This window comes from Aspergillus piperis (assembly GCF_003184755.1).
Source record: "Aspergillus piperis CBS 112811 unplaced genomic scaffold BO85scaffold_2, whole genome shotgun sequence".
NCBI lineage: Eukaryota > Fungi > Ascomycota > Eurotiomycetes > Eurotiales > Aspergillaceae > Aspergillus > Aspergillus piperis.
Window position 1 is genome coordinate 3,175,822 of NW_020291592.1, and position 26,152 is coordinate 3,201,973.

The 26,152-nt window shown below is 48.1% G+C and overlaps 11 protein-coding genes and 1 non-coding gene across 12 annotated transcripts; 8 read left to right on the forward strand and 4 right to left on the reverse strand.

The window, feature by feature from the left end:
- The first annotated feature begins 22 nt into the window (after positions 1-22).
- On the forward strand, positions 23-95 carry BO85DRAFT_t38. The gene has a single exon. It is a non-coding gene; the product is annotated as a tRNA-Lys (tRNA).
- Positions 96-287: 192 nt separating this feature from the next.
- Positions 288-3,322, forward strand: BO85DRAFT_466212 (uncharacterized protein; the record flags this gene model as incomplete). The annotated part of the gene is made up of 5 exons (XM_025662118.1): positions 288-1,152; positions 1,251-1,317; positions 1,516-1,660; positions 1,748-3,043; positions 3,280-3,322. Exons 1-5 carry the CDS (start codon positions 619-621, stop codon positions 3,320-3,322), a joined length of 2,085 nt encoding a protein of 694 aa, XP_025520445.1. The 5' UTR covers positions 288-618.
- An 887-nt stretch (positions 3,323-4,209) lies between these two features.
- On the forward strand, positions 4,210-5,036 carry BO85DRAFT_445926 (YukJ family protein). Its single transcript, XM_025659382.1, has one exon. It carries the CDS (start codon positions 4,291-4,293, stop codon positions 4,981-4,983), a length of 693 nt encoding a protein of 230 aa, XP_025520446.1. The 5' UTR covers positions 4,210-4,290; the 3' UTR covers positions 4,984-5,036.
- A 114-nt stretch (positions 5,037-5,150) lies between these two features.
- BO85DRAFT_363702 (aldehyde dehydrogenase family protein) lies at positions 5,151-6,702 on the reverse strand (the record flags this gene model as incomplete). The annotated part of the gene is made up of 3 exons (XM_025655668.1): positions 5,151-5,774; positions 5,827-6,606; positions 6,673-6,702. 3 exons carry the CDS (start codon positions 6,700-6,702, stop codon positions 5,151-5,153), a joined length of 1,434 nt encoding a protein of 477 aa, XP_025520447.1.
- Positions 6,703-7,652: 950 nt separating this feature from the next.
- Positions 7,653-9,202, forward strand: BO85DRAFT_474975 (NAD(P)-dependent alcohol dehydrogenase). The gene is made up of 3 exons (XM_025662689.1): positions 7,653-8,048; positions 8,097-8,869; positions 8,922-9,202. Exons 1-3 carry the CDS (start codon positions 7,856-7,858, stop codon positions 9,066-9,068), a joined length of 1,113 nt encoding a protein of 370 aa, XP_025520448.1. The 5' UTR covers positions 7,653-7,855; the 3' UTR covers positions 9,069-9,202.
- A 2,834-nt stretch (positions 9,203-12,036) lies between these two features.
- BO85DRAFT_138105 (uncharacterized protein) lies at positions 12,037-12,662 on the reverse strand. The gene is made up of 3 exons (XM_025654052.1): positions 12,555-12,662; positions 12,133-12,496; positions 12,037-12,058 (listed from the first exon to the last, which is right to left on the reverse strand). Exon 2 carries the CDS (start codon positions 12,427-12,429, stop codon positions 12,172-12,174), a length of 258 nt encoding a protein of 85 aa, XP_025520449.1. The 5' UTR covers positions 12,430-12,496; positions 12,555-12,662; the 3' UTR covers positions 12,037-12,058; positions 12,133-12,171.
- A 913-nt stretch (positions 12,663-13,575) lies between these two features.
- Positions 13,576-15,263, forward strand: BO85DRAFT_390219 (uncharacterized protein). Its single transcript, XM_025656763.1, has 4 exons — positions 13,576-14,344; positions 14,400-14,719; positions 14,782-15,039; positions 15,106-15,263. The coding sequence occupies exons 1-4, from the start codon at positions 13,948-13,950 to the stop codon at positions 15,148-15,150; spliced, it is 1,020 nt and encodes a 339-aa protein (XP_025520450.1). The 5' UTR covers positions 13,576-13,947; the 3' UTR covers positions 15,151-15,263.
- Positions 15,264-16,008: 745 nt separating this feature from the next.
- On the forward strand, positions 16,009-17,300 carry BO85DRAFT_390222 (uncharacterized protein). Its single transcript, XM_025656764.1, has 4 exons — positions 16,009-16,133; positions 16,197-16,557; positions 16,621-16,744; positions 16,797-17,300. The coding sequence occupies exons 1-4, from the start codon at positions 16,058-16,060 to the stop codon at positions 17,154-17,156; spliced, it is 921 nt and encodes a 306-aa protein (XP_025520451.1). The 5' UTR covers positions 16,009-16,057; the 3' UTR covers positions 17,157-17,300.
- A 790-nt stretch (positions 17,301-18,090) lies between these two features.
- On the forward strand, positions 18,091-19,873 carry BO85DRAFT_517023 (cytochrome P450). The gene is made up of 3 exons (XM_025664880.1): positions 18,091-18,211; positions 18,271-19,383; positions 19,446-19,873. The coding sequence occupies exons 1-3, from the start codon at positions 18,164-18,166 to the stop codon at positions 19,776-19,778; spliced, it is 1,494 nt and encodes a 497-aa protein (XP_025520452.1). The 5' UTR covers positions 18,091-18,163; the 3' UTR covers positions 19,779-19,873.
- A 918-nt stretch (positions 19,874-20,791) lies between these two features.
- On the reverse strand, positions 20,792-21,922 carry BO85DRAFT_363380 (Zn(II)2Cys6 transcription factor domain-containing protein; the record flags this gene model as incomplete). Its single annotated transcript, XM_025655659.1, has 1 exon — positions 20,792-21,922. One exon carries the CDS (start codon positions 21,920-21,922, stop codon positions 20,792-20,794), a length of 1,131 nt encoding a protein of 376 aa, XP_025520453.1.
- Positions 21,923-22,528: 606 nt separating this feature from the next.
- On the forward strand, positions 22,529-23,522 carry BO85DRAFT_413877 (RTA1 domain-containing protein; the record flags this gene model as incomplete). The annotated part of the gene is made up of 3 exons (XM_025657624.1): positions 22,529-22,694; positions 22,757-23,005; positions 23,077-23,522. The coding sequence occupies 3 exons, from the start codon at positions 22,529-22,531 to the stop codon at positions 23,520-23,522; spliced, it is 861 nt and encodes a 286-aa protein (XP_025520454.1).
- A 214-nt stretch (positions 23,523-23,736) lies between these two features.
- On the reverse strand, positions 23,737-25,424 carry BO85DRAFT_474981 (pyridoxal phosphate-dependent decarboxylase family protein; the record flags this gene model as incomplete). Its single annotated transcript, XM_025662690.1, has 2 exons — positions 23,996-25,424; positions 23,737-23,840 (listed from the first exon to the last, which is right to left on the reverse strand). The coding sequence occupies exons 1-2, from the start codon at positions 25,290-25,292 to the stop codon at positions 23,737-23,739; spliced, it is 1,401 nt and encodes a 466-aa protein (XP_025520455.1). The 5' UTR covers positions 25,293-25,424.
- Positions 25,425-26,152: the final 728 nt, after the last annotated feature.

Here is a 26,152-nt window from a genome sequence, read left to right on the forward strand (position 1 = left end):
GTTCAACTTCCTCTTTCCCTTTGCCCGGCTAGCTCAATCGGTAGAGCGTGAGACTCTTAATCTCAAGGCTGCGGGTTCGAGCCCCGCGTTGGGCTTGAGGAGTTGTTTCTTTTTTTCTTTTCTATCATCAGGTCAAATTCTTTTAGTTTGTGGACGGATTGTTTGCCGGTTCCGCTGTATAGGGTGGATAGTAGAATGCCTAGTCTGATAAGAGAGTCACGTGCCACAGGCATATCTTCTGCAGTTTACAGACGAAACACCTTGATTCGCCACGCTCGGCATCACGCCGAAGAAATCTGCAACCCTGCCTCATGGCCCAAACTGCATCAATCCAGCAACATATCCTTTGTCACGCGTAGTAAATAAAGTGCATCAGCATAGAGCATTACCAATCAACGTATACAACATTGACTCACCTCACATCAGCAAACGGCGTTCGGCCTCGGCCTTCGGACAAGGCTTATCCGACCACCAGAACCATAACATCCCAAACAGCCCTCTGAATCGCATAAATACCCATACACCCCGTAGAATCGTACCACGAATGTAGCACAGAGAAAGACAAAACATCCATCGCCCTACCTGAACCAAAAAGAGCAAGAATTGGGATTGATCATCATGCCCCCCTCCATCGGCCTCATAATCTGCAGCCAGCGCACTCCTCGCGCAGGCCCCCAGATCGGCACATTCATCCACAACGCCATCCGTGAATCCTACCCCGCTGAAAAAGCCACCATTACGACCATCGACCTGGCAGAATGGAATCTTCCACTCTACAACGAGTCAGGGATGCCATCGCGCATCAGCTCAGCAGATGAGTACGAGCACGAGCACACCAAGGCCTGGTCACGGGAGATATCGCGCCACGAGGCGTTTATTTTCGTCACACCGCAGTATAACTGGGGGTATCCGGCGAGTGTGAAGAATGCGATTGATTACTTGTTTCATGAGTGGAAGGGGAAGCCGGCGTTGGTGGTGAGTTATGGGGGGCATGGGGGTGGGAAGGCGGCGGAGCAGCTGAGGCAGGTGTTGCAGGGGTTGAGGATGAGGCCGTTGGAGAGGATGATTGGGTTGAAGTTTCCGGAGATGAAGGAGGTGGAGAGGGCGGCTAGAGGGGAGGATTTGGGATTGGATGGGGAAGGGGGGTATTGGGTTGGGGAGAGGGAGGGGATTCAGGCTGCTTTTGGGGAGTTGATTGCTGCGCTGGAGGGGGAGAAGGAATAGATGGGGTGTTTTGTGTTTATCCTGAGGCTGGAATAGAAGACTGGCGCAAGAAGATACTGTCACAAGTTCATGATACTACCTGGGTGTTGCCATGTGATGCCAACCCGGCCATATACCTGAAGTAGATGATCAGATGCACATTAATGTTGTACAGACAACCCCATATCTACCCCGTAATAATGGTAAAAACCCGCAACCACATTAAGATTCATGATCACCCAGAGAAATTAGATAATTGTGTCAAAGTTGAAGTCAGGTGAAGGTGTCTTGTCAAATAGTGTCCACAAACAGATAGATGCAGGAACTGCGCACCCCTGCGTACTCTAACCCATGGACATCTCATGAGTGAAGCATATGATTCCCTGTTTGTCATGAGGACGCCGGGAGGTATCATCACATACTATCCAACTGGACTATTGTCCAAATTGGTGTATAAGTAAGCGTAGTAAGAGCCTTACAGTGGTGTAGTACACCCCCCCCAGCCACTATACGCTTGAGATGACCAATTTGACACACTAGCCAGTCATCGACACATCCACTTAAAAAACCTACTGTTATATGATCAACCGTGTCTGATGGTCCACCTCTCTATTTTACTCTGCTCCCTCGTGGCCCTACTACCAGCGGCTGCCCCTCTCGAGACCATAACCTGCGACATCTGCATCCTCGGAGGCGGAAGCTCAGGAACATACAGCGCCATCCAACTAAAAGATGCAGGGAAGCACGTGGTAGTAATAGAGCCCAACAACCGGCTCGGAGGACACGCAGAGACACTATACTTACCAGATGGCAACTACGTCGACTACGGCGTCGAAGGTGTCTTCAACAACGAGCTCTCCCGCAACTATTTCCGCCGACTAGGGGTAGACTGGAAGCCACTGCTCCCACTGAACAAACGAACCGACTTCGTTGACTTCTCAACTGGCGAACGTGTCGACCCGCCAGCAGGAACCTTACAAGCCCTGGTATCAACATTCCTTTACCGCTCATCCATAAAGCACTGGACGTTCCTCACAAGAGGGGTATACGACCTTCCCGACCCCGTACCAGAAGACCTCCTCCGTCCATTTCGCGAATTTGTCGAGGAACATTCCCTCGAAGCTGCCCTGCATGTGGTGTTTCTTTTCTCCCAGAATGTAGGGAACCTTCTCGACATGCCCACTCTCTATGCGATCCAAAACTTCGGAGTCCCGCACGTTGACGCTCTCGTCCATGGATACATCACACCGAAAAACGGCATGTATGAACTGTACAGACAAGCGACAGAAATACTCGGTTCGGACGTGCTGTTTCAGACAAACGTGGTTGCAACAAACCGGTCCGATTCCGGAGTGGAAGTAACAGTTCAGCATGCGAACGGGACTCGAAAACTCATCAAAGCCAGAAACCTGCTTATAACCTTCCCTCCGCTCATGCAAAAACTTCAAGGCTTCGATTTGGATAAAGCAGAAACGGACTTGTTCCGAAAATGGTTCTGGAGAACATACTACGTCGCCGTGGTCAATAATACCGGTATCCCGGACAAGTTATGGGTCACTAATACCGATCCCACCAACGGACTGGGTGCTTTACCTCGCATGCCATTCGACTTTCTACTACAGTATATGGGAGCGCCGGGACATTCAACGAGCAAGTTAGTCGGCGATGTGAACTTCACCGCGGAAGACGCGAGAGACCTTATCGCGGCGGATTTTGCGCGGATGAAAGCCAAGGGGACGTTTCCGATCGAGGATCCTCAGATTGTGGTGTTTGGGGATAGTTCGCCGGAGACGTTGATGGTGTCGCCGGAGGAGATCCGTAATGGATTTTATCGCAAGTTGTACGCGTTGCAGGGGCGGAGGAGTACGTATTATACGGGATTGACGTTTTGTTCGGACTTTTCGTCGTTGATATGGGCGTATACTGAAACGGTTTTGGAGAGTATGAAATGCGATGTGTAGGATTATGCTGCATATATTATGCTATGTCATATGAAGGTTTTCCTGTTTATTTCTGCATCTAAGTAGTGATATTTGCCATCCCTAATTATTATAAACTACACTGCTCTATTAATAGATATCACCAACGGAAAGTACTTTTCTACAAGCAAATCATATAATCTATATCATAATAACCTCTACTATACCCCCATGACGTCGACAAACCCGCCACAAACACCAAGCAAGTAATTCCAGCGCGGGGGAAGCCAAACCCAACTCAATTGCAAGCTGCACACTGTATCAAGAATCCACCCACCAGACACTAAGTACTACTTCTAGCACAGCATACTGTGTATCACCCACCGCAACGCCACCAATATGACCAGTGGCCTGACACATAGACCTGACACATTTGATCGTCCCATATCTTACCTGGAATATCTACTACTTATATCCCAAGTACGTACACAACACACGCACCAATGGCCCAGTCTAGTCTACCTAGTAGTCTAGACCGCACTCCGAAATAACGCACTACGTCACCCCCACCCATAACCTGTCAAGTAAGTAGTAGTTAGTAGTAGTACTACTACTCAGCTAGCCAGCCCTCGCCGATCCCCAAACCAAGATTAAGCGACAACCCACACCCAATGAATGTAGCAGATCGAAAGAGGGTGACGATAGCGGGCGGGCCAAGCATTGAATTCGTCGGGCTGGTTGGCTGGCGGGGGGGACGGGATGATGGATGCCCGTCCCGCCGCCCGAGAGCTAAGCTAAACTACTAAGTAGTGGCTTGCACGTGGGGAAAGCCCGTCTCCCGCTTGGCTTATCGCTTGCATTTGGATTGGTTGCGATCGGCAAGAGATAAGTTAGTAAGTAGTTGGTTGATGTGTCGATTTTGTACTTGTCTTATCTATTGGTGGGTGAGTGAGTGAATAGTGGCTGGCGTGATCATGATGATGATGAATTAGGGTGGGGTGGTACATACCCTAGGTACTAGGTAGGTTAGTAGTATAAAGGAGGGGGTTTGTGTTCCCTTTCCCTTCGCTGTAAACAGCAATTGAATCCCACTACACACATACACCAGAACATTCTCCAAAACAGACCGTCTAAAGGACAGAAATCCTTCATATCAACTCCCAACAAAATGACCATCCCCCACTACGGCGTCTGGATCGCCCAACCAACACGCTACACCGCCCAAACCGAAGAAGAAGATCCCAAGTCGCCTCACATCTACCTCTACTTCAAAGACTCCTCTTCCTCTTCCTCCTCAAGCAAAGACTACGAAGCCGCCATCAACGTCAAATCCACCGGCAAGGACTCCCGTCTAGTCTACTGGTTCGACCGAAACTTCACACACCCAATCACCGAACAGCTATCCACTCTCGACGAGGGATTTCATCTGCTGAAATCCTATTCCCACCGCAGTCGTCGACACCAGGAATCCTCCTCCAAGCTGCGGGGTCTGGACTTCCTGCGCACCAAGGGTCTGGTGGATATCAAGGCCGGCGCTGTTTTGTCTGAGGCTGATACGGGACCGCATAATGCTGTGCTCGAGGCCTTGGAACCTATTTTGAATGATGCGATTGGGAAGAAGGCGACGGTGTATATTTTTGGGTCGTCGTATGGGTCCGGGATTCATGATGTGCATATGAATCAGGGGAGTGCGCCGTCGTATGAGAATGGGATTTATGAGGATGGGGCGCTGTTGTTTAGTTTTGAGGATGGCCATTGGGAGGCGGTGTTTTTGGCGTTTGCGTCGCAGGAGATTCCGACCGATGATAAGGGGGAGGCGGAGGAGGGGAGTAAGTCGTTGGCTAGTATTTTGGGGCAGTAGATGTGATGTTGATGTTGTTGTGTATGAAGTCTGAGGGGGAGTGCCATTCGGTACTAGGTTCGTGGTTTCGAAATATGATAGTGATGAATACGTATTATCATGGTAGGTTCTTGAAATATCACTTGTTGAAATATCTCCAGGGTCTATGTACAGACTATTTCCCCAAGTTAAGCCTTCTTCACCCACAACATTTGAGACTGGGTATAACTCTTCAGCCCCTCCAGACCCCATTCGCGACCGTTTCCACTCGCCTTCATACCACCAAATGGAATATTCGGTGCAACCTGGAAGTGGGAATTGATCCACACCGACCCGGACTCCAACTGAGTACCGATACGTTGCGCGCGATCCACATCCTTGCTCCATACCGAGGCACCCAGACCCGTATCGGTGTCATTGGCACGAGCAATAACGTCGTCTTCGTCGGACCATTTCATGAGCGGAAGGATAGGACCAAAAGGCTCTTCTTGCACCACTCTGGAATTGTCGGGAGGGTTGTCGATAATAGTAGGGGTAACAAAGTAGCCCTCGGATTCAGTGATAGATCCTCCAAGGGCTGGTTTAAGGTTCTCTGTTTGAATAGAAGAGAAGAGATCCTTGAGCTTCCCGTATTGCATTTCATTCTGTACAGGGCCAAAGAATACGTCGGGTTCAGTGCCATTTCCGACTTTGAGGTTCTTAGTGAAGTTGACAAAGGCCTCAAGGAATTTGTCGTAGATCTTTTCGTGGACGTAGAGACGCTTGATCATCATGCAGACCTGTGCCGAAACGAGGAAACTCAATGTGGCAATCTAATCTCGGTTAGCCTTCAATGGATTCTGCCTGATAAGAAGACGAACATACCTGCGGAACGACCTGCTCAATGTCCACATCCTCACAAACAATAGCAGGATCATTTCCTCCCAACTCCAAGGTAACGGATTTCAAGGTATCCGCACAATGGCGCATAATCCTCTTTCCAGTCTCCGTTGATCCCGTGAAGCTGATCTTGTTGATTCCCGGATGCGCCGTCATCAATGGCCCAATGTTCCCATCATCACTCAATACCTGTACCACACCGGGCGGGAAGATTTTCGCCGCCAACTCCCCAATCTTCAACGCGCAGTACGGTGTAAAGGGTGACGGTTTAATAATGATACAGTTGCCTGTATAAACGGCCGGGGCAATTTTCCCTACCGCTAGCAGCAAGGGAAAGTTCCACGGCACGATGCCTGCGACCACACCCATGGGTGTAAAGCGTTGAATGACGCGCTGGTCATCAGTATCTTGGAGCACTTCATCGCTGAGTTCGAGTTGCGGAATTTGTTTGCACCATGTTCCGGACATGCTAACTTCGATGGCTGCTTGGCCGTGCGGCTTGCCCTGTTCTTGAACCAGGAGAGCCGTGAGCTCCTCAGCGTGTAGATCAATGGCCTCACCTAGGGCGACAACCTTGCTACGGCGCTCGGAGGGGCTCAATTTGGACCAAGTTTTGAAAGCGTTCCGGGCGCTATCTACAGCACGGTTCAAGTCTGACGCAGTGGAGACGGGGACGGGTGGATTGGGCTTGCGCGTGGCCGGATTGAGGCTGTGGCGAGTTGCTGATGTGGTTGTGAGTTCATTGTTGATAGTGTTGTAGAAGGTCTGTAAAGAAATTAGTCATTTTGTGTCGAGGTATTATAGGGGAGATGGAATGGAATCGATACGTACAGTGAAATCAATCTTATCCAAGGAACCCATTTTGATGTGTAAGGTCACGTTATAACTTCAGGCAAAAGAAATTAACATGCTATTTTTCTTGAAGAGAAGAGATTTCTCTGTCTTATAAGTTCGAGATATGAGCTAGCTGAGCTAGCATTTGTAGCTTCGTATTTGTATCTTGGCTGGCTGGGTTACCCCTCAAGCAACTCCACCTTCAGCCCCCAGGTGGGGATAAAGTGGGAATTATGGGCCGCTTGCCGTCCCGACGAATACGAGAGGCGTATACCGCGTGACGACGCGTGACGGCAGGAGCACATCACGAAGTGATGCTAGCCCGGGTATCCGTGGTGTAGACTGAATTATGGGCACTTTCTGATCGTCGGGATCAATGGCGTCTCGGGAACGACCCGAAAATAGGGAATACGGGTTTCGCGGGGCCCCGCGCCTCACCAGATCACTAAGCTTCCTTTCAACACATCCGGATCGAGATTCGGCTTAGTAGGTAGTCGACGGCAGATCAAATCGGGAGTTGTAATGCCTTACGCCCGAAAGCTAGACTAGAGGATTATCGTGAACCCCGCAGGATGGAGATCTGCAAACGGATCAGCATCTGAAGGCTTGGCTGCCTACAGATCCACGTCGTTCTTGTCACGCCCGCCAATAAGAGTGTAATGTTTAAGCAGAGATGTGAGGAGTCACATCAAGTTGTGCTTAGAACGGCCCGTTGATTCGGTAGGGTTTCTATCGGCGACAAGAAGCATAGGTATATCAGCCCATTGTACGGAGTATGAATACTCCACAAAAGATGTTCGCTTAGTTGTGAGGCTGGCCTACTACTTGGCGGCGCATCAATAGCTTGTAATGAAAAGAGTACACATTTGATCGCTAGTGGCGTGCTTAGTAAACCTTAATAAACTCTCCCCGCAGTTCAGAATCCGGGGCCTGCTGCCTATCCCTGGTTTTCGGATATAACCAAGGGCCGGATCCAGAACACGGCAGATGCAGGAGAGCTTATTGGTATACCTCACAGTCGTCATCGGGCTCAGTTTTGGGGTATGTAAAAAGATATGAAGCAAGACTGACACTTAAGTAGAAAGAATGTCCCTGTTATTTGGCCGAACATGGTTGAATACACCTCCCTTTGGCATTGAGAAACCTCTTTCCGTTAACTCTTACCTAATCAACCGAAATTATGGCTGCGACCGCCACAGCACTGGTGATGAGAGAGGTTAATAGTCCTCTCAGCTTAGAGGACATACACCTGAATGATCTGAGATCCGACGAAGTGCTTGTCGAGATCCATGCGACAGGCATCTGCCATACCGATCTCTCTTGTATGAACGGACATCTACCTGCATCTGCTCCATGTGTATTTGGACACGAAGGTATGCTTGACCCGATTGGTTGCCCGTAACCCGCTAAGAGTCGCCCAGGGGCTGGCGTTGTCGTGAAAACCGGCAGCAGCATCACACATCTCCATGCTGATGACAAGGTGTTATTGAGCTATGCTTTCTGCAGAGATTGTGAGCAATGCACCAGCGAACATCCAGCATATTGCAAACAATGGGTACCGAGCAACTTCGGTCAACAAAGGTCAGACGGGAGCTTTACCCTCTCCTTCCCGAACGGAGACCCCTTGCGTGGAAATTTCTTCGGTCAGAGTTCCTTTGCCAGTTTGGCCATTGTGCATGCATCATGTGTTGTGAAAGTGGATCCTGAGTGTCCACTGGATAGATTCGCGCCGCTAGGCTGTGGCTTCCAGACTGGGGCAGGTGCAGTTATGAACACACTTGATGTGCAACCCGGAACCAGTTTAGCTGTCTTCGGTGCTGGATCCGTAGGTATGAGTGCTATCATGGCGGGGAAAATACGTGGTGCAAGGACTATTATCGCCGTTGATCTAAACCAGGATCGACTAGACCTAGCGAAAAAGCTTGGGGCAACACATACAATTATGGGATCTGGTGAGGACCTTGTCAAGCAAATCCAGGCGATCTGTCCACCGCTTGGAGTGCAGTATGCCGTGGACTGTACCGGTGTCCCGGCAGTTGTTGAGAATGCTATCCAGGCGCTCGGAACTCGGGGGAAACTGGCAACTGTTGGTGCTTCAACACCCGGGAAAACAGTCAAGGTCGATCTATTCTCACAACTGGTCTTTGGTCGCCAGTACGTAGGATGCTGTGAGGGAGACGGACAGCCTGAGAAGGTAAAATGCCCCTGCACGATAAGAGACATCAGCATTACTAAGAACACTCTAGTTCCTGCCATACCTCATTGAGCAGAATATCAAAGGTAATTATCCCATCGAGGAACTCATCAAGAACTATCCGGTTGAGAAATACGATGAAGCAATCAGCGACATGAAGACTGGAAAGACCTTGAAGGCAGTGCTACTGTGGAAGTAGGATTCTGGCCTCCGAGAAGTTCCATAGCTGCCAGAATGCAATGACTTAGAATATTCGATGATAATAATGATAGAGTTGATGAATTTGATGGAGCTGTTGCAATGCGGAGTAAAGAAGCGATGACTGAAACCGTCGAAGAGAGCATGGAGCCTGATCATGTGATTCACACATCTACACAGATAAGACATTTGATGAATATACGACCAGTCAGTTTGTTATATGTTGATAGAACAAAATACTCTGTAATATCATTCTGGTGCCGCATCGCAATAAACTAGATCGCAAGGTTCTCTCAAAATGAATGAAAATCAACATAAAGAAAGCCCTATATCCGCTGCAGATACTTGACAATCTCCAAACGATCCTCCTTCTTCGCCAAGTCCAAAGGTGTATGTCCATCCTCGTCAATGCTGTCAGGATCGGCCTTACTCTGTACCAGAAGCTCGACACACGCAAAGTGCCCTTTCTCGGCAGCTGCATGCAATGCAGTCTTACCCCGCTGACAATGGACCGTGAAGTCAGCTCCGTGGAGTAGTAAGTATTGCACGACCTTTATATGACCGCTGGCAGCCGCTTCAAATAACGGGGTGTCGTTTCTAAATCTAGCTTTGGCATTGGGATTGGCCCCTGCTTTGAGAAGCAGTCGTGTTAATCCGTTGTGACCCATCCTGGCAGCGTAATGCAGCGCGGTAAGTTCCCAATCGTCGGTTGTGGTGTTTGGATCACCTCCCCTTTCAATGAATTTCTTCACCGATGGCATATTACCAGCTTTAGCTGCTTCTACCAGCCTTCTTCCGTAGTCTTTCCGGAGCCGAGGGTCAATTGGCTGCTGGGGTGGTCGTGAAACAGGCGGTTTTGGAGAACTGTTTCGATCTGCTCGTTTCTTTTCAATGTCAACATTCTTTGGTTGTTGACAAGGCAGCTCAACCGATGCAGGTGCAGGTTGGAAAGAACGTGCTGCCTGTGTATAACTTGGTGGAGGTTCGCAAGTTATTGGTGGTTGTTGTTGTTGGTGAAACTGCGGTTTATGGACGGAAACGTTCTGGGGATGATTTCTGACCCCCGGGCTGCCCCCGTGTGCTGGAACACCCAGACTGATATTTTCCGGTACCTCAACCTCAGGAGGGCTGGGTGAAGCCATAGCTATGTGATCGTTGTTAGGACATTACACAAAGGAAGAGACAAAGTAGATGGGGTACACACCATCTGGGGAGACCGGGCCCTCAATCAGAAGCAATAGGTCTTTTGTGTATGCAGCTGCAGTAAGCGCTGCATATCCCTGCCACAGATCATTCTTATGGGAGTCTGAGTAGTCGCAAATGCGTCGAATGACAAGACACTCGAATGCTTCCTGATAATTTCAAAATTAGCAACAAACATCATGACACTAATCGTGGTACCTCCACCACTTACCAATGCACCCGCTGCTTCCATCTCGAAGCACAGAATGTTATGCTTTTCTCTAAGCCGCTCCCGAAACTTCCCGTTTCTGATGACCTGGTTCCCCGAACCAATAAGTCCGTAGTGAATGCGTGGTTCGTTCGTTTTCCGTGCCCTTCGGCTGATCACCATGCTGTTACTGCAATTGGAGCAATCATCTCCAGACACATGGTCGTAATCCGCACGGTACAGGACATCATTCACCGTACCAGGGTGGGAGAAATCATCCCACATTTTGGGATATTTCTCCAGTGCTTCGTTGACGGCACCCGACAAATCGTTATCGATCATCATGTACCTTGCCCTCATAACGTTAATGGCTGCCAAGGCTTTCCGTGCTGGTTTTCGAAGAACTCCAGTTGTAGTAATATCTTCGTCCAGTCCTCGCTTGCCGAGATCGTACTGCAGCACGCCAGGATACCCGGCAACTGGAGTGCTGACCACCACATCTCCTAAGCGAATATCATTGGTTCTGCTTGGCACACCACCTCCGATACCCACCAGCAAAGCGAACTGTATGGCGGGAAAGGCACGTTTCATCATGTTTGCGGCAAGGGCTGCCTGAGCGACTCCATAGCCACCGGCGGGCAAGACGGCCAACACAACGTTATGACCACCGATCTGACCAAACTCATATTGGTCATCGTCGAACCGGATTTTAAGGTCAGATGGTCTGCCATGTCTCGTGTCTAACATGGCTGTTGCTGCCGTGAGCTCGAGCGCTAAGGCGCAGACCCAGCCCACTCGATAGTCGGCGCACCGTAGTGATTGTTGAGGGCCGTGTGCGGGCATAGCTGTTTCATGAGAAATCCAGCTGAGACAGAAGAATATGAGAGGCAACTTATTGGAAAGGAAGTTGAGGGTTTGTCTCTTTCTTGCGAGGGGAGTTTCCGACTTTTGTAGTATGTTTGTCGGTCTGCTCAGTGTTGGGCCGCAAAGCAATCCCATCCCCTTATCAGCAGTCTTTGCCAGCTAGTTGAGAGTGTAACTCAGCTTTACAAGTGTTCGGGCAGCTATACGTTCACAAACATGTGTCCAAGTCTGTTGTCAACTCTCGGAATCTCACGGAAAACAATCTATGGCTTCCATGGCGTTCAGAAAGTATACATGAAACAGTTAGAGCGATGGCGCCTGAAGTAACGGGTTTGAGATTTTCTTGAAAGGTTGTGTGGTGGTCTTGAAAGATATCGCAGAAGGTTGAGCATGCACTAAAGTAATTTCAGGAATGCTTTTTACTTTTTGTGGTATTTTGCTTTCATCTATATTTAAATCATTGTTATGATTTATGTTTGGTTCCTCTCCTCATCCCCTGCTGCTTACACTTGAGCCTGTATGATACTACATTGCTGATCTACAGGCCGTCTACGTATATTGATGAGCCAAATCATAACTGCATTGGACCTCTATGAACAGAAACGAATTGAAAGCACTAAAGTTGTAACAGAAACGGTTGCAAAACATGTATAAAGCGAGTATATTCGGAGAAAACCACCAACTCAACCACTATAATCACTTGACCATACTTCCAAGGAACCATAACTGCGCTGGGGCTGTCCAGATAGACCACTGTAGTTAGGTTAATCAAGAACGCTTCACAATATGTGTAGGACTGGAAAAGGCTTACCTCACACCTCCTGGGCCTGACGTGAGCCCAACAAAATGTTTAGGGCGTTTTGTCCAACTCTGAGGCTAAGGCCCGGCCGAAACTCTCAAACATATCTATAGCCATAGTCTGTGCTAGGTATGACACCATATACTTCTTGTATTTGTCGTTCGACCTGTGGAAAGCTTGTAGCTTCTCGATAGTACAGTGCCTGATCAGATGACTTTGCAATAGCTTTCGGAGAGAGTCATTCTTGGCCGCAGTTTGGACCTCTGCCAGAGCGTCTTCAACAATTGCTTCTTCGGGCCCTTTTGGCATAATGTACGTGGAGATGATGGGGAAGTTGTACTAGTTGAAAGATAGAATATGACTGTTGGAAGGTTTTCTGAGCAATTGTTAACTTGTCGGTGCTTGGACGGAAAATAAGTGAAGGTAGAATTGACCAGAATTATATATCCTTCACCAACATATATGTTTATCCGAGGTCTAGGATATTCGAAAGGTAGATATTGCTGGAATGGTCTCATCGTTGAGCGATGTAGCCCAGAGAAGCACGAGCGCCTAACAAGCAGACAGCGTGTACGGGTACATTGCGGTCATTAACCGTACAACTATCAGATCAATGCCAGAGATCTTCAGCCTCGGAGGCTGAAGAAATTTCTGCTTGCTTTGGTCGGGAATTGGGAGGTGGTTTAGGGCACGAAGCACATAGTGATCCCCGAGGTAGTCAGCAGTTCATTGTCTGATTAGGGTATTTGGGCGTGATTGCATTGGCATGGAGAAAACATGAAACAAACAAAAAACTGGCAGGGAGTTCACGCAGGCAGCTGATCAGGAGCGGTGTGGATTGGTGTGCCTCAAACAAATGCATCTTGCAGTTAGGGCCCTTACTGGACACCAGCCGGAACATTTGCTGAAAATAATTTGCCCATTTGCGGACACACTGCATATCAACTGGGGGTATGCCAGCAGAATGGCCGACGTGTCTCCACGCTATCGGGCCACGGAGAGTTTGCCCTTTATCTTATTTGTTCAGCGCAAGGCTGAGCGTTGTGTCTAAGAGCGTTGATTGGCCACTAGTCAAGCACTGCATTTTGCTTGCATGTAATGTTATGGTTCGGGCAGGCGATAAGTAGTGATGTCATCAAGTTTCATCAGACTTCCAGATGTCTTCTTCACATTAGCAGATACGAGTCAGGTGCATATCGACAGTAACAGAGGGTGAGCACATCTGGCGAACTCAACCTTCGAATCGGCCACATAAAGCCGAATATGGAGGCAGAGTTGAAGAGCAGCGACCGAAGTTCCGACATCAGGCATCAAGACAGCCTGTTAGGCTGCTCCAGAATATGTTGTCAGGAAGGACTGTACTCATTTGTAGGCCATATATCGCCATACATTGGGAACGGAAGGTTGCTTCTCCGCGGTTGCCGCGCAACGTCGGGGGGAGAATGTTATAGTACATGCATGATATCATAGGTGCCCCGCCGCGAGCCCCGCCCTGACCCCACCTGTCAGTTGTCGTTTGCTTCGACACTTTGTTCCATATTCATTCTTCGGCACCCAAAAATTCCTCAGCCGCTTCTTGAGGAACGCCCTACAACCTCTATACTAGCATGAAAGCTGGCTGCAGGATAATTGGGCTCCCCGACCATCAGTCACGCGCACACGATATATGGCTACCTTATCAGGGTATTGTGTGCTGGCAACCTTGCGGCGATGACATTAAAGATGTCGGGCCGAAGGCAGAAAAGATGGTCGAATACATGGAGTCCACAACTATAGCCAACATTCAAGAAACCAGCCACGATCACTCCCATTGTCAGGCCTTCAGTCATGGGTTCGGAGTACAGTGATGAGTATGATGGGTACGAATCCTCGAGTGTCGGCGACGAGCACGAAAATACTATCAATGAGATTGTTGCCGAGGTTGTCGATCAGTTTCTCACCGAATTCAGTAGACATCTCGGATATCAACAGCCCGAAAACTCATCACTATCGCGCTCGTTGGCGCCCAAGATACCGGAGACTGAGGAAGAGTATCGACAGTATGTCTGGGGTTACATCGAGCATTATCTCCAGTCATATTACCAACCCGGAGATCCATACGTGGAGGAACTAGTGAAGAGTGCGGCTGTTCGTGCGAAGGATCTCACACAAAAATACGACTTGGAACCCGGAACCACGCCGAAGTTGGCCGTCATGGCCTTATATGACTTTGTGATCCTCTGCGGTACGCTTCTACCCCTCAACAGATCCCCTGTTTCCACACTAAGCTTTTGAGTTAGATGACAGCAGTTCAATGAAAATCAAAAGGGGTGCTCGTATACGGGCTCTCGAAGATACTTGTCAACGTGTTGCTGAAATTGCCAGCGCTATACAAGACCAGGACGTGTATCTTCGGTTTTTGAACAGCACAGATGACCGGCACCTGAATAAGCTGTCACTAACTGAGATCAGAAGCCATATGAAGAAGGTCAAATATTCTGGGTGGACGAGACTGGGAAACGCGCTGAGAACCAAAATTGTCCAGCCTCTCATTTTCGATCCATTGGAGAATGGCCTTTCTGTGAAGCCGGTCATTACTATCGTCATAACAGATGGACACGTGAGTTTTACCAATCTCCTGCAAAGTTGTCATTGGACTAACCAGTACATGATTCACGTTAGCCAGATGGTGAGGATGAGAATTGCTTTGGTGAGACCGTCTTGGAGTGCAAAAAGAGATTGACCCAGCTTTCCAAGCAGCCAGCGGGTGCAATATTTCTGATCTCACGGGTCGGCAATGATGCCAATGCAGAGAACTTTTTAAGTAATCTCAGGATGAACAAGGAGTTACAAGAGATGGTCTATTGTTGTCAAGATCAGCTGGATGAGCGGCGGGAGGTGTTCCGCAGAGCTGGCGGAGATAAACCATATTCTTCGTATGTAAGTATAACCCATCTTGCTTCTGCTCAATATAGCAACGTCACAATTTCTAACATCTTGGTACAGTTGATTAACTTATTCGTCGCTGCCCTGGATAGCCAGACTAAGTGAAGTAGGTTATAGTGACCTCTGCCTTTTCGCATGAGAGTACATTCTTTGTAAATAATTCATATCCAGACTGCCTTCTCGTATGTTACCGTATTTACATTGTAATGTATATTTAGAGGAACAGTCAAGTCACTACTAATCACCTGACAATGTATAAGAACCACACCGGCTTCTTTTGCAGATGCAATGCAGCCGTAACTATGTCGCGAGGCCTGTGCTGCAGGAAGCTATCGCCCGAAACCACCCAATTCTGATGTAAATGTGATAAGTCGATCTTTAGTGTGTATACTTAGCGGAAGGAGTAATTAATGTTAAATGGATAGTTATATTTACTCTCTGGAGTTATCTATTTATCTATATTCACATCAAACTATGCGTATGATGCCAGAATGTAAATACTGAAAGAAATACTTTATTGTGATGGCATCATAGTCTCTACAATGGGGGTTAACTTTTTTTTCTAGTGAACAATCATCTATTAGGATAACATTATGTTTATTTACTCTTTTCTTCCTAGATTTGATGTTTTAAAAAAAATATAATTACTTTGCTGGGCGTCAGCATTCCTGATATCTAGTAAACTTATATCAAGGATATCATGCGATCATACAGTCTAATTTGATTACCATGACATAACAGACCATTCCGAACATTCACCTTAGCACAATAGGCAGATATCACAATTATTTCATTAATATGATATAATACAGACACTTCCGTCTGAAAGTGTTAGTGGTCTGTACAACCGGAAGATGCCGTGCTATCTAAAACCAGCGTTTGTCTCACCTACGATTTTTCTCAAGTCTGGCTCAGTAGGTGTCATCGCACGCCTCTTATCTCGCTGCAACCTACACAAGACCATCAACATATTGGCTGACAACCTGCTAATCTTCTTCCTACACTTCAAAAGATGTCGATAACCATTCACTCCCAAGTAGTCGAGCTTGACTGCTTAATACCTAGAGTCGTTGACTCTGAACGCGAAGGTATCTACTGCAGACTTCTTTTTTTCTCAAAATTCAAATACGCTCTGCTAACGCATGAATCAGATGAAGATGTCCAACAATTTATCCCCTGGGTCTTCAAACAATCAAACCTTATGGACTGGGACTGCACACAGAGCTGGCCGGAAGAAGAGCTTCTCTTCAAGACCTTGTTCGCTCAACTCGTCGACTATATAGAGGACCAAGGACATGGAAATATGATCTCAGAGATCTTGTGCAAGGAAACTGGGATAACCAATATTTTGAAACCCAGCGAGATAATCACGTTACCTAGGAAAAGTTGGAGGGTCGGCGACAGGTCGAATCATGTGCAGTTCCTCCACACGCAGAGCCATGTCCTTGGCAACTTGATGCGAAGCATCTATCGTAGACTTGAGGGTTTGGATGATGAAGCGCCGAGGCTTGGGTAAGTGATACATACATTTTATATTGGATGGGTATAGTTAGCGTGATGGTAACATATCTCTAGTGCCTTACCATACCCACGTGATGTGAAATATGTAGTGGGAAGGTTGCAATATGCTGCCCGATTAGAGGGTAATATTCATGTTGGGACTCGAGCTGAATTTATACCGGTAGTCTCTTTTACTGGGGTAGGTTTGTCGGTTACATCTTGGGGAAAGACGGCTTTCTAATGGAATACAGTGGTACAAGGGACAAACTTGGAACGACCTTTTGACAGATACAATTTGCACTATGTTGGGGCATCTGAATATGAATCTGACACATGGTTCACATGGCGGGGTCCAGAGCCAAGAAGTCTTTGTTGTTGGCCTCCATGGACCCTATCTTCATATATGCCGGGGATTCTTTCCGCGAGATCGGATTGCTAGGGTCTATCAACATGGATACTCGGATGAGGAGAAGTTTGATTTGGAGTTTACGCGGGGTTATAACCTATATCTCAAGGAAGATTGGCTTGAGGCTACACGTGCGTTGAGCAGATTGCTTCGATATCTTCTTAGTGGAAAGGCAATGGTTGCGGCTGTGTACAGAAAGGAGTAGGATGGATGGAGGGGGGGATGTTTGGTGTCCTTAGATATATTGGCTGGTTGGAAAGAATAAAGCGGCAAGTAGTCGAGCTAGCATCTTCAGAAGGCTATCAGGGGCTACTCTAGAAAGCGGATGTATTTATTGCCGCAAAACCCTAATATTTGACTCGCTTGTGCATTTTCCAGTTAGGTATTCTCGCGAAATCGTAGCATAGACATGGCTAACTGCCATATCGGCTCGAACAGCTCGACTAATCAAGGACAATGGAGAGCAGGGCGCGAGGTCATCTACTTTAGATGTGTTGTCACCGGATGATTATCGAACGGCAACTCCTGTGCTCATAGCTCTTTATTGCCCTCACTTAAAGACATGCATGCCTGACAAAGTTTCTTCTTTCTTTGGTGATTGCGATCTCGAACATGAAGTGCGGGGATGGAACAATCACACTTGTATTGTACATGCCGACCGGAGACACTTAAGAGCTAGTGGCAACGCAATGATGGTGTTATGACAGCGAAACTTCTTGCGCAAACGATATGAATACTCAATCTTGGTCTTTAACACACCTCTGCTTGCTCATTGACAAGTAATTAAAGTCCAGAGCGAAGCAAGCACACCTGTGAGATCTCATAATGCTTGTGGGACTGCTGGCCCGCCCAGGTGTGAGATGTGACATGCGGACCACCAAGACGTAAGCATAAGCACTAGTAAATCAGTACTCTCGGCACACCCAATCAGTGATCACATATCTGAAATGCCAAAGTCAACTAGTCCTACATAAGTATTCGAGGTGCAGTTGATGCCTCTCACTGCACCAGGCTGTTCATGCATGCTGGAAGCCTGGAACACACCGCCCAGTCGCATTGCCCTGTTCCCCCATTCTTGACAATTAAAAAGGGCCCCCAATCTGCCCCCCGCCAACAGAGGGGACATTGCCAGATGATTAGCAGCAATCAGCCGCATTTAAATGATCCCACCCACCCATCAATCATGATTCATCCAGCTATGCATCCGTCGCAATGGTGCTCAACGTCTCGGTCTACGCGACCGTCGTAACGATCGTGCTGGTACATTATTCTCTCGGCCTTCAATTCCCTACTAGTGATTATGAACTAATCCGTTCCAGCTGCCCGTTCTCCTAGCAATAAAACGGCTCTACTTCCATCCTCTCTCCCGCTACAATGGCCCACGGCTCTGGGCGCTGACGCGACTCCCTTATATGCTCGCCTTTCGGTCGGGTCGACTGGCTCACGACATCAAAAGATTCCACGTTATATATGGCGATACTGTCCGCGCGGCCCCAGATGAGGTGTCATTCCTGGATCCCGATTGCATCAAAGACATCTACAGCCGTCGTCCCACCAACCCACATTATAAGGCGCTACCCAAGGATCCGATCCGCCAAAAGCCCCCACAACCTGGTCAGCCTGGCGACATTCTGGACGTGGAAGATGAAGACCACTCGCGTATCCGGAAAGCATATGCTCCCGCATTTAGTACACAGGCCTTGAACGCCCAAAAGCCACTGGTAACCTCATACGTCTCTAAAATGATCGCCCAGTTAAAGTCGCGGGCAAATAGCTCGGACCCATCGAGGAGAATAGTTGACCTTCAGCGATGGATCACTTACTGCACGTTCGACATCATCTGCACACTGAGCTTCGGGGAGGATTTCGGCTGTCTTGATAATGACAGTTACCACGAATGGGTCGGGATGGTGGTTAATTCCGTGAAAGGCAAAGTGCAGATTGCGGCTTTTCGCTTTTATCCATGGCTCTTTAACTATCTAGTTAAGAGCTTGCCAAAATCTGCCCAACTGATGGTGGAAAGACATCAGGCCATGACTAATGAGAAGGTCCAGAAGCGTTTACATACAGCAGTAGACCGACCGGATTTCTTCTCATACCTTCTCAAGTCGAAGAACGAGCTGACAGAACCCGAGATGGAAATTAACGCGGGCACCTTTATCTTCGCAGGAAGCCATACACTCCAGTCCTCACTCACGGGGATCCTGTTCCATTTACTGAAGAACCCCGAAGCCCTGGCCAGGGTAACAGAAGAGGTTCGGAGTAGTTTCCCAGATGAGAAAGATCTGGATGCGAACAAGCTGTCGAAACTACCAATCTTGGACGCAGCCATCAAAGAGGGTATCCGACTAACCGCGCCTGTGCCGTTGGGGATTACAAGACTTATTCCCAGTGGGGGGCATACCGTGTGTGGAGAATTCTTCCCCGGAGGTGTAAGTGTCCATGACGCTTCTGAGGACCCCTCAAACACAAAGCTAATGCATCAACAATACAGACCAAAGTATCATACAACTCATGGGCTGCAGGCGTATCCCCCCGAAACTTTGCCGACCCCACCAATTTTCATTTGGAGCGGTGGTTGAACCCAGATGAGGGTCGCTTCGCAAACGATCGGCGCTCTGCGATACAGCCATTCTTGCAGGGGCCGCGGGACTGTATTGGACAGAATCTGGCACGGTTGGAGATGTCGCTCGTGATCGGATATCTGATTTATCACTTCGATTTTGTATTACCAAATGGACGAGAGGCTCTGGGGGAATGGGAGGATCAGGAGACTTATGCTGTGTGGATGAAGTCACCTCTTATGGTGGAGTTGGTTGCGCGTTGATTTATCTCAAGACAAGACGCTAGCAGGAGCGCATTTGAATATAAAGATAATCAGTTTCACGAAGCGCAGGATGAATTTGATGGTTGTGCAACATGAATATACGAATAGTATGTAGTTCTGTTTGCAGCTCATCGTGGTCTGAATAAAGATGAGCGTGGTCTAGAAGGTTCACCGCTCGGCGTGGTCTAAAACCCCATAAAACTTGAATATTTCAGGATGCTTCTTAACCACGATGAGCTTGAAATATACAAAATCAATGAAGGTTCCACTAATAATAAAAAGTTTAAATAGATATTTGATCGCTATAATGTCTTGCAATGACACTCCTGAAATTTTTTCATTGAAGCGAGAACAGTGGAAAGGTAGAGTGTAGTATTTAGTGATTTAGTTGAGTTTTGACCACGCTGAGCTACAACCCAGTGTTATATTTTAAAGGTGAGCGTGGTCTAAGGGTGTCTTTAGACCACGCCGAGTCAATTCCAGACCATGCCGAGCTGCAACCTGATTTGCAACTCACCTATAACCTTGACCATGATGAGCTTAAGAATTCAAGAATCGATAAACAGTCCTCTGGAATGAATCCTGATAAATACACAAACTCGCCCTATTAACCAAAATACACCTCAAACTCCTCAGTGAATCTCAGAATGGTGGGATTGGGTTATTGAGTCTAGACCATGCTGAGGTATTCTCAAGTAGCACTGAGCCATTAATGAGTAAGACCAAGCTGCCGGACATATAAATCTTATTGGCAGAAACACGCAGATGCAGCCGAGTCTCTTAGAAAGCATGCCTCAAGTATTTTCCCTGGCGCTTGGGTATATGTGACTGGTGCCCATTGGAGGAACCTGGAGCTATGAGGAAAGGTACTATGCGACCTCTCACAGTGGACCTCGTTTGATATCTGACGAACAGGTGCTTTTGAGAAGATAGACAGTCTGGTTCCATACCATGCGACCGTGTAAGATACCTCGATCCAATCTTCCTATGAAGATGGACTGGACGACTGAGCGTTATGACTGCCGCCGTATAGCTTCGCGGGCCCAAATAAGCTCTGGCCCAGGATGTGGTCCCGAACGATACAAAGCGGTATTCACCAAAAACGCACCCCATCCATCCAACCACCAATTCTCAGCCATCAGCTCAAGCGCAACGCCATAGTGAGCAAGTACCGCCAGTGCCGTGGGATGATTTGCCTGCAACAAATCCAGGTACTTCACATTTATCACGGCAGGCCATCTCATCATAATGGAAGGAGCCGGATTTGCTACACCGATTGCCTGTTGCAGTAGATCAAGGAATTTCTGAACGGATTCTTCAATCACTAGGCTCTCGCTATCGTAGCATCCCGAACGAGAAGGTCGTTTCAGATTGTCATATATGTCCGATACGCGATCATATAGTTCCCGCGCATGCGCGGTGTTCGAATCTTCACGCGACTGCTCGCCAAGTTTTAGTAAATCTCTCATACCGCCTGCTTCAATCCATGGGCGAGCCTGTCCCACTATTGAAGCCACTCCCCGGATTAACATGAAGACCTCAAGAACAGCCGACGGATGCTGAGCTCCTGGGTCGACCTTTGGTCCGTGCGCAGCAAACGAGAACATGACGACGAAACATGCAAACGCGAACAAAGCATGGCAGTTTCCCGAAGTCACGTTGTTTAGAAGAGGCTTACACAAAGATAGCGAAATGTTGTTGTGTGTCATGGCGGCCTCGGTGTACTTGTGTTTTCTCTCGACGGGGCCATGGTGACTTAGGTGAAGTGCAGATAGAGCCAATAGACTGTGCATCAAGAACGGATGCGATAGAGCCTCCTGTGGGACAAATTCCCGCAGAACCTTCTCTGTGGATTTGTCATGCACCAGTGTCCGCACGGTCGCCACGTGCCAGTGGTTCAAGAGCTCCAAGTCCAGCAGTGGGAGTTGAAAGCTTTCGTTTCTCGGAATGAGATCAACACGGGTACTAGAGGCAGCAAAGCCGTGGTGCAATGTTTGGGGGGTGAACTCGCCCTCGAAGGAGCATCTGATGTGCTTCTTATGGCACGAGCTGCAAATAGGTCGAAACTCGTCGCATTTTATCCGACGATGTTTGCACTGGGCACAGCCGTGATGAGATTTGGTGTGAGACCGTCGAGATGGCATGCCATTTACCTAATCTCCCTAGACCATGCAGATAGCAACCGTCGCTCTGTGCCGATATGGTGCGCTGCTGGAAGCGAAGTCTGGGGAAAACCCAGCGTCTCGGCGTTTGGGCCTAAGGCATCTATCTTTTTCGTAAACTATCCTTTTTTCGGAATGGTTTTCGAAGTGGCCTCGGAACCTTTTCTTCGCAGCGAATCAGCAATTGCCTTTAATTCCACCCATCTATTCTTGTTCCCCTGGCTGTGAGATGAACGGTCTGCATAACCACGGAAGCGCAGCAACAATCATCGATATGCCCAAGTCGCTGGCTAATAAGGATTCGATCTCAACCGAACTTCAATGACTAAGCGTATAGCCTGCAGAGATTATGCTCAGATCGGGGACGCGTCCAGTGGGACTTGAGGGCCTTTGCTATCTCTTGGATAACGTTTCTCTTTCTGAAAAGGGCATAGTTTTCGAATGGATGATTATGCCCACATCATACCGAAATGATGCCTTTTAAAGCTGGCCTGCCCGTGCCCCAGACTTCTCCGCGCTGAACTGCATATTTTTGTCAAAGGGAAACGTTTGAAGTAGTCCAGGGAGAGGGGACTCAAGTTGATCCAAATGGGGCTTGCAATTCGTTCCGGCTTTGAATACTACTATTATTACCCGTCTCTAGCAGCGGCGGTGATATTCATCATCTGTTTCGTGCTAACCACGCTCTTGCACACGTTCCAGCTCATCCGGACGAAAACATGGTTCTTCATACCGTTTCTCATTGGGGGATACTGTAAGCAAGATGAACTGCACACAATGATACTGAGCCTTTCTAACGTGGTTCATTCACTGCAGTTGAGTTTGTAGGCTACTGCGCCCGTGCCGTCTCTTCCAACCAATCCCCCAATTGGACCCTGGGCCCTTTCCTGATCAACTCACTGCTACCTCTGGTTGCGCCTGCTCTCTTCGCGGCTAGTATATATATGGAATTGGGGAGGTTGATCGTTGTTCTCCATGCTCAGAACTACAGTCTCATTCGAGTGAAATGGTTGACCAAGATCTTCGTCACCGGTGACGTTCTATCATTTCTTCTTCAAGCTGGAGGTAGGGACAAATCCGCAGTTGCCGAGCAAATGCTACGAACACTTGCTAAATTCTCAATCTTCTACCCGCAGGAGCTGGTCTCATGGGTACTCACTCTCAAAGCGGTGCTCAAAACGGGTCGCATATCATTGTTGTCGGACTCGTCGTCCAGATTGTTTTCTTCGGTTTCTTCATCATCACCACCGCAATTTTCCACCGTCGCATGCTACAAAATCCGACGCCGTACTCCCTTGAGATAAACTGGAAGAAGCTTATCTGGGTGTTGTACTCAGCTAGTGTGCTCATCCTTGTGCGGTCGATTTACCGTCTCATCGAGTATATCGAAGGGTTCGGAGGATATTTGCTTTCTCATGAGGCGTACCTTTATGTATTCGACGCTTTGCTTATGTTCGCAGTCATGCTGATATTCCATGTCGTGCACCCGAGCGAGCTTAATGCTTGGTTGAAGTCGGGCGGGCTAGTTAGCAAAGGGTTTCGCTTCGAAAGGCTGAACGGGAACGCGATACCAATCAGTTGATACTATGTTTATTATACAATACTTTTCCTGTTTTTCGCAATTCACATAATTTTCTGTTCAAGGTGATCACGGTCTCATCCTAACTGGGCTTCGTGCAGTGACATGCTTGTGTTGGACCAGAACACTGCAGCAAGAGATGTGTCCATTCGGTGCCGCTGCATATAACGCATGCTGTCAAATCAAACAAACTCGGTTACATGCGTTCAACTAAGAGTCAGCTGATCAGAGCAACCTTCAAGCAATATATGTCAAATGCGACAACCACACCCCTCACTTCAACTTGTGTTACGCCATTCCTGTTTGAGACAATGAAACGACCTTTGGTTACAGCAGTAAGTATTATGCTTATATTTTCCAGCATTCTTTACTTCAATCTATGATTCTTTTGCTAATCAGTCGTGCATTCCGATTCAGAGCGTCGATTATATCGCGAATTTCGTCATCTGTAGTCTGTGGGTTGATTGTACACATACGAAGGCAGACAACCCCGCGAACACGTGTGGTGAGCACGACTGCGATGTTCTGGGCCACCATTCTCTTGGACACAAGGCCGTTGATATCATCAATGGCCTCTGTACTCACTCCATGCGGATTGAAACGGAAGTTGATAACAGCCATGTTACTAGGTGTGACGATTTCCCACTCACTGAGCTTACTCAGCTCAGTCTGAACGAGGTCGGAGAGTTCGAATCCACGCAGAACCATCCGGTCAATCATGTCCGTCCCGAGAATTTGCAGGGAGAACCAAAGCCTCATGTGACGAGCTGGTCGTGTCAATTCGATCCCGAAGTTGAAAGGATTTTCAACATAGCCGTCTTCGACATCACGTAAGAAGTGCGCGGTTGCGGCGAAACTCTCCCTTGGATGGGACTTGTCCTTGAAAAGGACAACACTACAGCCATAGGTTTGAAAGAGCCACTTGTGAGGATCCCAGGCGATGCTGTCAGCGCGGCCGATACCTTGCAGAAGGTTCCTGCGCGATTGGCAGAAAGCGACTGATCCTCCATACGCAGCGTCGACGTGCATCCACAGTCCATGCTCTGCGGCTATGTCTGCAATTGCGTCAAGAGGATCGATGCTTCCGGTACTGGTTGAGCCGCAGGTTGTGATTACCACATAAGGCTTTAATCCGTTTTCGATGTCCTGGGTGATCGCCCGGCGAAGACTCTCCGGATCCATCTGAAATTCGGCATTGCAGGGCACGGTCCTTATCTGGTGCTTTAAAAGACCCGTTATATGGAGCGTTTTTGCTATACAGAAGTGCGTCTCCTCTGTCACATATGCTGTTGCTTTTGTGCGCATGTCATCTTCCACAAGCTGGTCCCGTGCAACAGTCAATGCAGTAAGGCAAGCAAGGGAGGCACCAGACACAAACTGTCCCCCTGCTGATGGAGGCAGTCCGAACTTTTCGGCTACCCAGCGAATGATAGATTCTTCTACCGCGCAGATACCGGAACCCGACACTGAACTCCCTGCATAATTGTTGAAAGAGGTCGAAATGACATCTCCCAGCCATGATAGAGGAGAGGCTGTCGAGGGTACAAAGGCGTAGAATCTTGGGTGATTGACATTGAATCCATAGGAGAGAATATCTTCGAACTCTTTCACAACGTCTTCCAGTGACCTCCCTTGGTCAGGTGGAGAAGACTTCAACAATTTGACCAGCTGCTCTTTTGTTGGCCGCTTGACCAAGATTGCTTGATCAGATAGAAATTTGTCGCCGACAATGCCTGAAAGCCCTTGGAGTGCTTCTCTCACGATTCCGTCCATAGCGAAGATGGCGAGGGGCCACTAAAACTGTTTGTGGCAAGATCGAGGGATCAATGTAGCCCGGTTTCAGTATAATAACTGCGCTATGCGATTTTGGATGGTCTCCATCGTCAATACTCGCGGGGATCTGACATTTTTTTCTTGCTTTTATAGTGCACCATGATACCAGGGGCCCATCACCCTTGAGATACGCAGGAGAAGCTTATGCGAGCAGCCGCATCGGGAAAATCATGGGTGTCCACTGGCACATTCCACCCTTCCGCTAGAAAATTGCCTATTACTTGCAGGGTATTGTGCATTTTCTGTGCGGGCAAAAGCATAGTGTTAACCTCTGTCGCCTCTGGAAAACAAGGATCGTTGGTTAAGGTTCGGCGAGATGACCGACTATCAAGGTTCTTCTTGGTATAACTTGGTCATTGGGGTCGGGCTTCATCAGGCTATCGGGAGGCTTTCCGGCAATTGTGTGAATTATCAGGGATAAATAAGATCCCTGTATTTAGCAACACGCATGATATTTTTCTAACTGGGTTTTGACTTGCATAGCTTGGATGGTTGAAAATGATGATTGTGTAACACTTGGGCAACCACCCCTTGCAATAAAATATGTCACCAACCTTTCCGCAGGAAATGATGTTCACAAAAAGCCTACTGTTAGTGGTAGGTATCTACATCCCTGGCTTAATGTCAGCTTGAAAGAGTGACATGATTGTCTAGGTACCATAGAACCTAATAAAATCTAAATTGTACACGTCAGGTCAGGTGGTAAAGGTTGTGCCATGATATGGTGTGTAGCGGATGACGATCGTTGTTGGAAATTGCTTACCTCACAATCTGCTAGATTATGGTTCAAAATATTAAAG

Excerpts from the sequence above, each read along its gene's own strand:
- BO85DRAFT_445926 (XM_025659382.1), top strand. The coding sequence starts at position 4,291 with ATGACCATCCCCCACTACGGCGTCTGGATCGCCCAACCAACACGCTAC.
- BO85DRAFT_474975 (XM_025662689.1), top strand. The coding sequence starts at position 7,856 with ATGGCTGCGACCGCCACAGCACTGGTGATGAGAGAGGTTAATAGTCCT. Across the intron at positions 8,049-8,096 it reads ATGTGTATTTGGACACGAAG|GGGCTGGCGTTGTCGTGAAA; the intron begins GTATGCTTGACC and ends AGAGTCGCCCAG. Across the intron at positions 8,870-8,921 it reads GAGACGGACAGCCTGAGAAG|TTCCTGCCATACCTCATTGA; the intron begins GTAAAATGCCCC and ends AGAACACTCTAG.
- BO85DRAFT_138105 (XM_025654052.1), bottom strand. The coding sequence starts at position 12,429 with ATGCCAAAAGGGCCCGAAGAAGCAATTGTTGAAGACGCTCTGGCAGAG.
- BO85DRAFT_390219 (XM_025656763.1), top strand. The coding sequence starts at position 13,948 with ATGGGTTCGGAGTACAGTGATGAGTATGATGGGTACGAATCCTCGAGT. Across the intron at positions 14,345-14,399 it reads TGACTTTGTGATCCTCTGCG|ATGACAGCAGTTCAATGAAA; the intron begins GTACGCTTCTAC and ends CTTTTGAGTTAG. Across the intron at positions 14,720-14,781 it reads TCGTCATAACAGATGGACAC|CCAGATGGTGAGGATGAGAA; the intron begins GTGAGTTTTACC and ends GATTCACGTTAG.
- BO85DRAFT_390222 (XM_025656764.1), top strand. The coding sequence starts at position 16,058 with ATGTCGATAACCATTCACTCCCAAGTAGTCGAGCTTGACTGCTTAATA. Across the intron at positions 16,558-16,620 it reads GATGAAGCGCCGAGGCTTGG|TGCCTTACCATACCCACGTG; the intron begins GTAAGTGATACA and ends ACATATCTCTAG. Across the intron at positions 16,745-16,796 it reads CGGTAGTCTCTTTTACTGGG|TGGTACAAGGGACAAACTTG; the intron begins GTAGGTTTGTCG and ends AATGGAATACAG.
- BO85DRAFT_517023 (XM_025664880.1), top strand. The coding sequence starts at position 18,164 with ATGGTGCTCAACGTCTCGGTCTACGCGACCGTCGTAACGATCGTGCTG. Across the intron at positions 18,212-18,270 it reads CCGTCGTAACGATCGTGCTG|CTGCCCGTTCTCCTAGCAAT; the intron begins GTACATTATTCT and ends AATCCGTTCCAG. Across the intron at positions 19,384-19,445 it reads GAGAATTCTTCCCCGGAGGT|ACCAAAGTATCATACAACTC; the intron begins GTAAGTGTCCAT and ends TCAACAATACAG.